This window comes from Triturus cristatus, chromosome 2_1 (genome assembly GCF_964204655.1).
Source record: "Triturus cristatus chromosome 2_1, aTriCri1.1, whole genome shotgun sequence".
In the NCBI taxonomy this organism is placed as follows: domain Eukaryota; kingdom Metazoa; phylum Chordata; class Amphibia; order Caudata; family Salamandridae; genus Triturus; species Triturus cristatus.
In genome coordinates, this window is record NC_140581.1 from 865,915,806 (window position 1) to 865,928,061 (window position 12,256).

A 12,256-nucleotide genomic window follows, 5' to 3' on the forward strand; every position below is an offset into this window, starting at 1 on the left:
TTAAAATATTTTACTTTAAATTTTGCATCTTCATTTATATACACTATTAATCTGTTAAAATTATGTATTTTTTCGAAGAAGTCTTGGACCCCCTGAGTAGGCTTCGCTTCATATATTACTTCCATGCCACTTTTAAATGCACTTTGTCCTCTTTTATTAGCAAGCGTTTTTGCCTTTTTGACTAGTTCATAATAGTCACATATTGTGTTTGTGTTTAGTTTACAAGAACATTCTTGCCTGTGGAAGGGGCGACTCATTCTTTATCAGAACTCATTTTGAATATGAGAAGGAGGCTCCACAGACATTGGGTTTCACCAGAGGGGAAGTCTTCAGAGTGGTGGACACACTGTATGATGGAAAACTTGGAAGCTGGCTGGCTGTCAGAATTGCCAATGAACTGGAAAAGGGCATCATTCCAAGCAAAAGCCGGTAGGATTTACAAGTTAATTTTTTTGTGTGTAACAATCTATTTATGTTGTGGCAACATTAAAGAAGTACCAAAACGTTTTCTGGTTAATATGTGCCTGCATGAACGCTCAACCGACCTGCTTGCAAAAGTTGATCAACTGAATATGGTGCACAGTGTGTGTGCGCGCACATTGTTATGCTAAAAGGTTTTCAGAAATCCCACCTGTATATTACCTTCTGTATATTGCTCCAGCATAGTATGCAATAAGCTAGTTTGAAATAAGCTTCTGTGCCACTCAAAAAGAAATTCAAAACCTTGACACCAGCACATTGACAGCAGCTGCAGTTGTCCTATAAGGAAAGGAAAAGACGTGCCAGCATTTTGCATCTGCAGTGGTGCATTTGGTGGTGCGCTTCTTGGGCTAGGCCAGCACATTTCACAAAATAGTGGCATTGCTGAAATGCACAGGGCGATGTAGCCTTGCTGCAAGAAACACACCTGATTGCTGGGTAAATACCTAAATTGGGGAGGCGATGGAGGGGATAGGTACACCCAAAAGGCTACTCTTCTGTTGCTAGAGGTGCGCTAATATGGGTCCACCCTGGGACACCATTTGAGCCCCTGAGGGTTAATATTGACAAGGAGGGCAGATATGTGTTAGTGTGGGAGAGACTCAGTGGCACAGATCTGACACTAGGTAGCATGTATGCCGCAAACATTGGACATGCTCAGTTTATGGACTCTCTGGCCCCTATACTGTCTCAGGATGTGGCGGCCCGAAGAGACTATAACTGCGTTATAGATACAGACTTAAACATGTTGGTGCCCCCACTGGCAAACCCCTCGAGTGTCCAGATGGCGTGGGATTTCAGGAGCAGCTGGGCCACTTGGGACTGGCCAACAGCTGTAGACTGAGGTTTGACAGGAGACTGTGCATGATCTCCATGTCCACCTAGACAGGTTGGCATGATCCCCAGAGTTTGATTAGCCTATTGCTCGTATAGAATGTTCGGGCCACACACCTTTGGAACATAACTAACTACTTATGAGCCACAGTTGGTAGAGACGGATACCTCCTATCCACACTTGGAGGCTCCGCATGTCCCACCTGCACGAGACCGTGTTAAGTTCCACCTGGCTGACACAATCAGGGGCTACTTTGAACACAAATGGCATACTGCCACACATACTAACATTGACTGGGACGTGTTCAAGGTGGTGGTGCGGGGCTATGGTTTTGGGCATTCTGCAAGGGTCCGGATATAACTGGAGGGAGATTTGTCCTATTTAGAGAACAGTATCCGATGGTTGGTGTGGGTGCTTTGGTGGACCCAGGAATCCAACATAGATTGCTGAAGCAGAAGGAAAATATTCCACTATGCCAGAAAAAAATACAAACTCTTGACTGCTACACATGCGGACAGGCAACGGGCTGGCTGACTACTCTCCTGGTTAGTTCAACTGGCTGAGAGGGGCCGTCCCATCACCCGTATTGCAAAACTGGCTGGCGCTCTGGAATATACACAACGGGAAATCCTGATTGTTCTTCCAACACTATCAGGAGCTGTATAGTTAGCTGTGTCCAGCTTTAGCCATGGTGGTTGAGGCCTTTTTCAATCTGGCAACCCATCTGCAGCTGTCAACATCTGATGAGGAGGCAGAGGAAGGGTGGGGAGGTCAGTGACTGAGCTAGCTTGAGGGAAAACGCCTGGTATGGATGGCCTACCAGAATAATTTTACCTCTTATGTCACCCTCCTGGCTTCGAAACTTGTGAAAACGTATGTGGGTAAACTAGACCAAAGGTTTCTCCTGGATACCACCAACGAGTCTCTTATAGTGCCGGTGCCTAAACTGCCTGGTGATGCGCATGGAGTGGTGTCCTACAGACTTCTTTACATGCTGAATCTCCGATTAAATGATTCTAAGCAAAGTGCTAGCCACCCACCTGTTGCCCCACATGCAACAGTTAATACATTATGACCGAAACAGCTCTGGGTACTTACGTATCCCATTATGGCCAAGACTGCCCTGTCAAAGAAGATTGTGCTACCAAGAGGGCTTTACTATTTTGCTAGCCTCCCGGTTTGGGTCCCGCAGAAGTGGTTCAATTCTCTTAATTTATTGCTCAGGGAAATGATGTGAGATGGGGGGAAAACACAGGATCGTGCTCCGCAGCCTCCAATGCCCGATGCAACGCAGGGATTTGGAGTGCCTGACAATGAACTGTATTACCTAGCTACACAATTATAGTTCCCCATTCGATGGCTGGTGGTATGGAATGCTCAAGAACTGGAGGAATGTGGGGAACCGCATAGAGAATGGGGCTTCGGTGGTGCTCCTGATGGGGGTGAAAATTAACCTGGCCTGGAACCCTAACCTCTTGGCCATTGGCTTACGCTTTTTACATTGGGTGATGCGTAGGTGCCCTGAGGACCTGCTTTATGGCCCTGCAATACCCCTAATGGGATTACTCCCCTTGAGAGGTGGGTTCTTCTCAGCTAAGACACCTGAGGGCTTGGACGGTGGCTGGGAATGAAACTCCTGAGCTTGTCTATAATGAGGGGACCCTAAGGTGAGATGGTCTCTTGGATCCCTTCAGTAACAGATAACATTGCCTCTGCCACCAATCCAATACCCCTTTCAACTTTGTCATTCTGTAGAAATGACTCAATTTTGTGTAATTAATATTTGGGAGGTTGAGCGGTTTATTTACTTTCTAAGCGATGTATTACCATCTTAATATCCCATACATCACCTTTCTCCTCCACCGCTAATCAACTCAACCACTGATTCACTCCACCACTGATCTGTGTAACCTTCCTTTCTCCTACAACCTAATATTCTGCCTTGCTAGTATTTTCAGAGCTTTTGGTTGAAACGCTATACTCCAGAAGGAGAAAATGTAGATTCATGGAGAATACCAATGTTGATTCAACACATAAATTCACAAATCGTATTTACTGTTTCATGTTTTTTTTCCCCATGTTTTGCTTTAGGGAAATCACACCATTACTTAGTCTTGCTGTACTTTGTTTCATAATGTTGCTTTCTCTCTGCTATAGAAATATGCTGTTTGTATCTTTCAGGGCAGAGCAGATGGCTAGTGTTCAAAACGCTCAGAGAGGAGCCGCTGGGGACAGAGCAGATTTCTACAGAAGCCGTGGCCAAAGAACTGGCTTGAAAAAGAATGCTAAGAAGAGTAGAGACGACCAGGCTGCTATTACAGCTGTCAGCACAAAATTCCCAGCCTATGAAAGGATAACGTTACGTGAAGGTTAGCAACCTTAAGTGTAGTTTTGTTATACCTTGAGCATACTTTGGCCCTGACTTCACTTTTTATTTCTTAATTGTACCAAGAACTACTGAAACTTCACCTGTTTAACCTCATAGATGACCTTTGTGTTATCCAGGATTTAAGTGCCTGTTAATAAAAAAAAAAAAAAAAGTCATGCAGTATCCTATGTATGCTTTAAGATGTGCAAATACGCCTTGATACAAGTTTTCTGAGGAGATCCCCTTCCTCGCCTACAAATTCCAAACTGGCAGACGCCATATCTGTGGCTCCCATTCTGATGTCCTTTATCCCCTGTGCCTGTGACCCTCGCATCCCAGTGTCTGTGCAACCATCGGTCTGTGACTCTTTGTCATCTTGCTTTATTATTACAGTGTTGGTAACTTCTTTCCAAGTGTCAGGTCAAATCCTGCTGTTATTGGTGGCCCTCAGTTCATTCTCTCTGGCTCCTTTCCCAATCTGTCATTTCCCTGTCACCATAAACATGCACCCATGTCATAAATGTGATTAGATAATTTTGATTTAAATTTGAGCATGCAAAACATTACACACCTAAAGGCCCCACTCTGATTGCTGAAGCTTAGCAGTTGTGGAAAGTAGTGGCTGGTTTGAATGTACCTTTTTTTTTTATTTATTTTTTTTATTGAAATTTTGCAAAACGGCCAGTACAGCCAACAAACATAGTTGTCCACATCAGCATGATAACGTAATACAGGGAGCTGTCAGGTTGTATAGAAATAAGACATAATACAATGGTCAACATCTGAAGACATCATTGGGCCAGGGAGTTAAATGCAATGGCCCGGGGGCCCCACTATCCCATCTCACCACGCAGGGCATTCCGGACAAAGAAAAGAGAATATGGGACTCGCGGCTGGGTGTCCCAGCTCGGCACGTTTCATCAGCATGTTCTGAGACATCCGGGCTTCAAGCCACTCTCTCCACTCCCCAGCACTCCGCACTCACACACTCACAGCTTCGTCCTCCACTGCCCCCTCCTGATGTGCTCGGGTCCAGCTCACAAACGGTTCCCAGATGTCCCGGGGTCGGGATGCAACAGGCAGCAACTCCCCAAACGTGGTTAGCTGCGTATGTCCATACGTGACGTCAGCCAGCCAACCCTTTACTGTGGGTATCCCACTTCTCCCCCAGTGGACCACCACCCGCCTCTTAGCAAACAGCAAAAGCAACGCGTGCAACCTGCGCGCCTGCGGTGGAGTGTGTTGAACATAACCCAAGAGCCCGAGCAGGGGGGAAGGAGCATCGGAACGACCCACAATCTGATTGATTAGGAGAAAAACCTGAGTCCAGTACCCCACCAGTTTCGTGCACGACCATGCTATGTGCAGAAAAGAGGCCAAGGCGGCTCCACAGCGCCAGCAGTCATCGGTTTCCCGCAACCCCATCCTTTTTAGGCTGATGGGGGTTCTGTACACGCGATGAAGGTATTTAAAATGTATGAGACGTAGCCTGTAGTTCGGCGAAAGTTCTGTGAGCTGCCTACAGCAAAACTCCCACTGGTCTTCTGTTATCTCAGGCTGTTATCTCAGGCTGGAGTTCACCATTCCAACACTGCATGGATTTAGGCGACCCCACCAGATCCGTGTGCTGCATGTGGCGATAAAGACGGGTTACCAATTTCCGGGGAGACGGGGAGCCCACCACAGCCTCCAAAGCCGTAAAGACCGGAGGAGCATCAGGGAATTCTCCGGAGAGCGCCCGGCACGCCGCTTTCAGTTTGTGGTACAAAAACAACTCAGAAAAGGGCCGCGCCTCCGGCTCCGGAGGAGGCATGAACCGGCCCTCAGGAAACAAGTCCACGAACGTGCGTAGACGCCGCCCGACATCGAGGCGGCCGGCTAGGCCATCCGCTACACAGGGCAGTAACGGATTGTGCCTCAAAGGAAGCGACGGTGCATACAACAACGGCACTCCGGCCCTCTTGCGCAACTCCTCCCACACCCACTGCAGCATCCCAGCCGTGTCCACATCCGCTCCCGGGCGTCGTGCCTTGGCACAGACCGCCACGCTCAATGGCAGGGGCGCAACCGCGTCCCGCTCCACCGCAACGTGGGGTTGGTAGGGGGTAGGGTGGGCCCAAAAATGTACGAACTGAGCCTGCGCACAGAGGGCATACAGCTTCATGTCAGGAGCACCCAGGCCTCCCTGTCTCAGCGGCAGCACCAGGGTATCCCACGCCACCCTGGCCTGTCCGCCCGACCATACCAGCGCCACCAAATGTGACCGCAAAGTAGCAAAAAAATGCGAGGTCAACGGAATAGGTATATTGGCGAATAAGTAAAGAAATTTGGGTAGTACTACCATTTTTGTCAGTGCAATCCGCCCAACAAGCGACAGGGGCAGGGAGGACCAGGATTTTACTTTCTCACTCAACCACATCATAGCCCTGCCAAAGTTGAGGCTCCATATTGCCTGTAGATCTCGGCTAATCCAGATCCCCAAGTATTTAACCTCTTCCGCCTCCCAACGCAGAGGGTAGTCAGAGTGCACCTCAGTAGTACCGTCCGTAAGAGGAAAGATGACCGATTTGGACCAATTAATGGAAATGCCCGCAAGGCCCTCAAAGCGGACAAATTCCCGCAAGACAGGATCCAGATTATCGGCCGGATTGATAAGATAAAGGGTCACATCGTCGGCGTAAAGTGAAATGAGTAGACTTCTAGAGCTGAAGCCTATACCTCTCGCTGTGTGGTGCTGTCTGATCCGGGCTGCGAGCGGCTCCATAGCTATGGCAAACAGCAGCGGAGATAAAGGACAGCCCTGCCGAGTGCCGCGGAGGATAGGGAACGGCGTCGACACCAGCCCATTGACTCTCACCCTTGCCCTTGGCATGGTGTAGAGCAGCCGGATTTTTTTGAGCAGTAGCGCACTGAACCCCATCCGCTCCAATATCAGGAAGAGGTAAGGCCATTCTAGAGTGTCAAAGGCCTTAGTGGCATCCAAAAATACCGCTGCAGCTCTGACATCAGGATGTAGGTAGTGCAACGCGGCAAAGACGGTGCGCAGATTATGGGAGGTCGCTCTCCCCGGTATAAATCCGGACTGGTCTGGAAGGGCGATCAGCGGCAACATGGGCTGCACCCTGTTCGCGAGCAGTTTGGCTAGGATTTTCATATCAACATTAATCAATGATAAGGGCCGATAAGAGTTAAGATCGTCCGCCAGCTTGTCCGGCTTCAACAGTGTGATTATCAGCGCCTCCCTCATGGTGGCCGGTAGCACCCCCTTCTCCAGGGCCTCCTCGTACACCGACAACAGCCTCGGCGCCAGCTCGTCGGCGTACGCCTTGTAGAAAGCAGTTGTCAGGCCATCTGGTCCTGGCGCCTTGTCAGGCGGCAGGCTTCTAATAACTTGCGCCACGTCAGTGGCGTCGATAGGAAGGTCCATGTATTCCCTGTGTTTATTGTTGAACCACACCAGTGCGATGGAGTCAAGGAAGGATGCGAGACCGTCAGGGCACGCATCCTGGGTGTTGGTATATAGTTTGGCGTAAAATTCCGAGAACGCCCCCAAAATGTCTTTTTTATCGTGTAGGTGCCCTCCGTCCAATGTACTCAGCTCGTGAATATAAGTCGCGGATCGAGGCGGTTTAAGCATATTGGCTAAGGACTTCCCGGGACGCCCTCCCTCGCCATATCGCCTAGCCTCCGCGTATTTCCCCAAGAACTTGACTTCCCTCGTCGCCTCTTCATCATATTTCAGCAATTTAGTTTTTAGCTGCCCCGCCACCGCAGATCCACCATCTGCGAAGAAGGTGCTTTGAAGCTTTTTGATGTCCGCCTCCAGCGCCGCCAGAGTGCCTCGTATCGCCCGCAATACTCCTGCCTGCCGGGCAATACATTGGCCCCTAATAACGGCCTTAAAGGCCTCCCACAAGGTCGATTCCTCCGCCACTGAGCCTGCATTCTGCTCAAAGTAATCCGTGATATCAGTCCGTATCTCTTCCCTGAACGCGTCATCAAGCAAAGCGTGAGGCGGGAGTCTCCACGAAAACGCCGGAAAGGGGTCGCCCGGGAGTAGCAGACGCAGCATGCAGGGGGCATGGTCAGATAGCGAGCGGGGCATGTGCTCCACCTGTGTCGTCCACAGCGCGACGTCTCGCGACACCAACCAGAAATCTAGGCGGGACCACGCTCCGCTACGTGCCGATATACAGGTACCCTCCCGCTGGACCGCATGTCTCCCCCGCCAGACATCAACCAGTGCCCCATCAGCCAAAATGTCTCCTAGTGCAGCACTTGCCAGCGGGTTCAACGTACGAGCCGCTCCCCTTCTATCCATCTTGTCGTCTAGAACCGCATTGAAATCCCCTCCCCAGATAATCGTCTCACACCCAGTGGCCTTCACCTGTCCCCACAACTTATGATAGAAGCCCGGGGAGTCAACATTCGGTCCATACACCGCCACAAACACCACCGACACACCGCATACAATGCCCTGGACCACCGCAAACCTACCCTCCGGATCACACTGAACCGGGCCCTCCCTCCAGTCCAATCCCCGACGTATGAGGATAGCTACCCCGCGTGCATAGTTGGAATATATGGCTGAATATACGTGTCCCCATCTAGTGTGTCGCAGGCCGCGGGCGGGGGCGGTGTTCAGGTGTGTTTCCTGCAACATGCAGACATCCACCCCATGGCGCACCAGATACGCATGCATCAACCGAGTTTTCCTGTGGTCGTTGAGCCCCCGAACGTTCCATGTTAGGCAGTTTAGAGTTTTATCTACTTCTGGCATTCTACATATCTATTCAGCAAATTGCAGTAGGACATGTTGACAGTTGGCAACTTCATCGCTACAGAACCCATATTGACAGCTGGCAGTGTAATCATGCAGTGGACCTCAACCCAACAAAGAACAAACCATATCTCCCACCCCCCACCCACACCAACCCCCCAATCAGGTCGTGTAGTACCCATCCCAAAGTCAAAAACCACCAACAGATTCGGGAGTCTTCCCATGGGGGCGTGCCGGAACCAGCGTCTTGCCCTGACTGTAAACAGGGCGGCCAGAAGGTCTGCAGGCTACACGGCCCGCACAAGGTCAAAGTGTAAAAAAGGAGTAGCAGGGTGTCTCGGCAAAGCCATACAAGAGGAAAAAAAGGAAGCCTACACCTCCCACCCTCCAAAAGTCAGCGGTTCAGGTGCACAAGCGGCAAAAGAAGCCGTCAGATATACAATACCCCTCGGTCATTGTCACTCAGGGCGCCAGTTCCATTCTCCGCCATCTTCGCCGGCCGCTGGGACCTCTTGCCGCCGGCATGTTTTGCGAATTTCATCGCTTCCTTGGCAGACGCAAAGAAGTGTGTTGTGCCTTCAAACGATACCTTGAGCCTCGCCGGGTACAGTAATGAATATGGGATCTGTGCCTGAAGGAGGAGTCGCTTGGCAGGTGCGAACTCCCTGCGCGCTGCCTGCACCGCCGGAGTAAAGTCAGGGTAAAAGGATATGGCATTCCCTTGATGTGTGATCTTGCCTTTCTCTCGGGCAAGCCACGTCCCTGTCTTGGTAGTTGAGGAGTTTAGCAAGGATGGGTCTTGGAGGCGCCCCCACCGGCGGTCTCTGTCCAAGCGATCTATGCGCCCTTTCCACCACAAAGACCGCGGAGAGATGCGGGTCAAACAGTTCGTGTAGAAGATCGGTTATGTAGGATTCCATTTTGGAAATGGCAGTCGTCTCCGGAATGCCGGTGACGCGGAGGTTGCTGCGGCGCGATCGGGCCTCTAAATCGTCATTCTTGGCCCTGATAACATTCAGCAGTCTGTCCATATGCAGGAGCTGCTCCTTAGTTTCGACTTGAAATTCGTGGAACTCCGCAGTGCGGCCATCCAGCGTGTCCAAGCGCGTTTCGTGCACATTCACCTGCGTCTTGACCGTCTCGAGCTGGGAAGTGAGGGTGTCTAGTTTCGTATCGATGTTCCGGAGGCTGGACCTCATCTCCAGCATCAAGGTTCTCAAGTCTCCTCCGCGATCTTCCACCCCTGGGTCCGATCCGCCCTCGGCCTCTGCATCTGGGCACGTATCGGCCTGTCTAGTCCCTCGCTTGCTTTCGAAGGTCAGCTTCGGCTGCTTCGTGTCGTGTTTCCCCATCTCCACCTCCACAGATACCCCACCGGCTCCGTGAGGTCCTGGGCAGGCCAACCAATACGGCCCCTCAGCTCGGCTCCTCAGAGTATCCAGGCAGGGGCTGACCAGGGCCTATGTCGCAGCAGGAGAGATCGGCGCACGTTTTCGGCCCGCGGCGCAAACCTCACCACCAATTCCTGCACTGTCGGTCGCTCCCCTCCGCAGCTTCACCAGTCCGGCGCAGCGCCAGCAGCCTCACCTCCAGGCAGAGCTCCGCAGGTTACCAGGCCCTCTCACTCGTCTCAATCTCCACCACATCAGCCAATCGCGTCTTCAGAGGTCCGGGGCAAGGCCTCATGGATCCTCACTCCCGCCGATCCCCTACAGCCCGGTCGTGTTCTCAGCACGCGCCCTCAGCCACCAGACGGTCGTCTGCAGCGGTCATCGCCTCTCGCATCATCCGGCTCCCAGGTCGCAGGGTCACGCTGAAGTAGGCGCCCCACCTTATGGCGTCAGAGTGGTAGCGAGGCAATGTTCCTCCGCCGCTCCTTGGAGTGTCTCGCAGCGCGAGTGCTCAGCCTTTACCTCCTCACTTTGTCCTCGCGGCACCTCAGGATCACCAGTGGCCACTAAACCGCCCCCGCTGTTGCGCTCCACGCCGATGGTCCAAGCAAACGGCCGCGCCGGGCCCTCTGCCGCGTCCGCGCCTCGGTCTCGATTTTCGCGGCGCCGACTCCAGGCTCCGGCCGCCGCAGCCCCTCTTCACGCCTGAGCGCGCCGGTCGCCGCAGCTCCGTCGATCTCTCAGCTCGGCTCACCAGCTGTCTCACAAGGGCGCCGGACACCCCACGCTTGCCGGTCAGTGGACCTCAGCGGCACAAGTCGCCCAAATGTGCAGGATTTTGATAGGATTTTATTCCGGCCGGCGGAGCTCGCTTAGGCAGCGGCCATTCCGCAGCTCGGCTAGCCACGCCCCCCCTGGTTTGAATGTACCTTATTTCACAGAACATAATCACTCCTTTCTTAGTGTCTGAATGACCGACTGTGTCAAGTACTTGTGTAAAAAGTAAAGCAGTGCAAGCTTCTTCAGTGTGCCAAAACCTTTTCTTTCTTACTGCGGTAGGTCAGAATAAATACCTTGCTTTTACATGTTTAATCTAAGAGAAATGAGGTTCGTTTTTTGCCAATCATTTTACTTTACAGTGAATTCACTTGTCGGTGTGATATCGCTGAATTTTTGCTACTAAATGAGCGTTTCTTTGAACAGTGCTTTTCTACTTTGCAGCTGGTTTTAAACGACCTGTGGTAGTCTTTGGCCCTATTGCAGACGTGGCAATGGAAAAATTGGCTCACGATTTGCCTGATCTCTATCAACTTGCCAGTAAGTCTTCAATAATCTTTATCATGAAATTCCTAATCTTTAGTTGTGGATGTCAACTGTATAGTAACAAAAGCATGGATGCTGTGTACTAAGTGAAATTGTAAGTGAATGGAGTATCTCACTGCAAAGTAAGGAGTAAAGAAGATTGTTGAGAGTGCGGAAAACCTTCAGGTTTTGTCTACTTGCTTCTTTTATAGTAGAACATAAAGTTTGTATTTCCACTAACAGCAACATTTTTGACAAATCGATATGCTGTTTCTTCCCAGGGATATCTTGGATGAAGCTGTTTTGTGATTGCAACCGTCATGTACCATTGTTAATGTGTTCTTGTTCCTGTTAACGTTCTGTAACTTACCATAACTGGCAAATGTCAGTGGTTTTTTGGTGTTAGATCATAAGCATAACAACTAACTGATTTATTTTTAGAATTGACTAATAACTAACCTTAGTCATCACCTATTGCTTAGTTTAACTTTGGTTCAGTGAATTTCTTAGCTTTGAGGTGGAGAAGGCCCTGCGTGATTTTGCAAGTGTTTACCTTTACCCTGAACTAATCTTGAAGTGAGTCTCTACTGTATTTGACCAATTTTTGGCCTTGGTTAGCAAGATGATAATGCATGTGCGGTGAGGCCATCTGTAGTAATGGTTTGTGTTGCAAAGCAAACATATGTGGTCCAGAAGGGAACACAATGCCTACTTTGCTGTCCGCATCCCCTAGTCCAACCTCTAGGGCAATTCTGAATTCTAAACAGCACAGCAGGCCTTATTTCTTTTACCGATGGCGAGCGAATTGTCTGCTAGCCTTGCCAGTGGAACTTGTCTAGTCAGTTTTTGGCAACTGGATCCTTCAAAGTATCACTTGTGCATGGATACTGCATATGTGCATGGAGAACAAGATATATCAGGGTTTTATAGGTCATGGATGGCTTTGGCACACAGTGGGATCCATTTTGTGATTTCCACTGTGGAGATGATGTACAAAATGAAGGTTGGAGTTAGCCTGCCAAATGAGCAATGTGCATTGCTAGCATGCCTGATGTTTTTGTTTTTATCCAGACTCTAAGTTGTTAGAGAACAGGAGACAG

At 50.4% G+C, this 12,256-nt stretch overlaps 1 protein-coding gene across 4 annotated transcripts in view; it reads left to right on the forward strand.

Moving 5' to 3' along the window:
* TJP2 (tight junction protein 2) overlaps positions 1-12,256 on the forward strand; it is a 533,564-nt gene that overhangs the window by 432,139 nt on the left and 89,169 nt on the right. For all 4 annotated transcript variants that reach the window (XM_085632998.1, XM_085632999.1, XM_085632996.1 and 1 more), the window contains 3 exons: positions 219-429; positions 3,497-3,684; positions 11,076-11,171. In XM_085632998.1, coding sequence (XP_085489124.1) covers positions 219-429; positions 3,497-3,684; positions 11,076-11,171 — 495 coding nt within the window. The remainder of the gene's footprint in view (positions 1-218; positions 430-3,496; positions 3,685-11,075; positions 11,172-12,256) is intronic.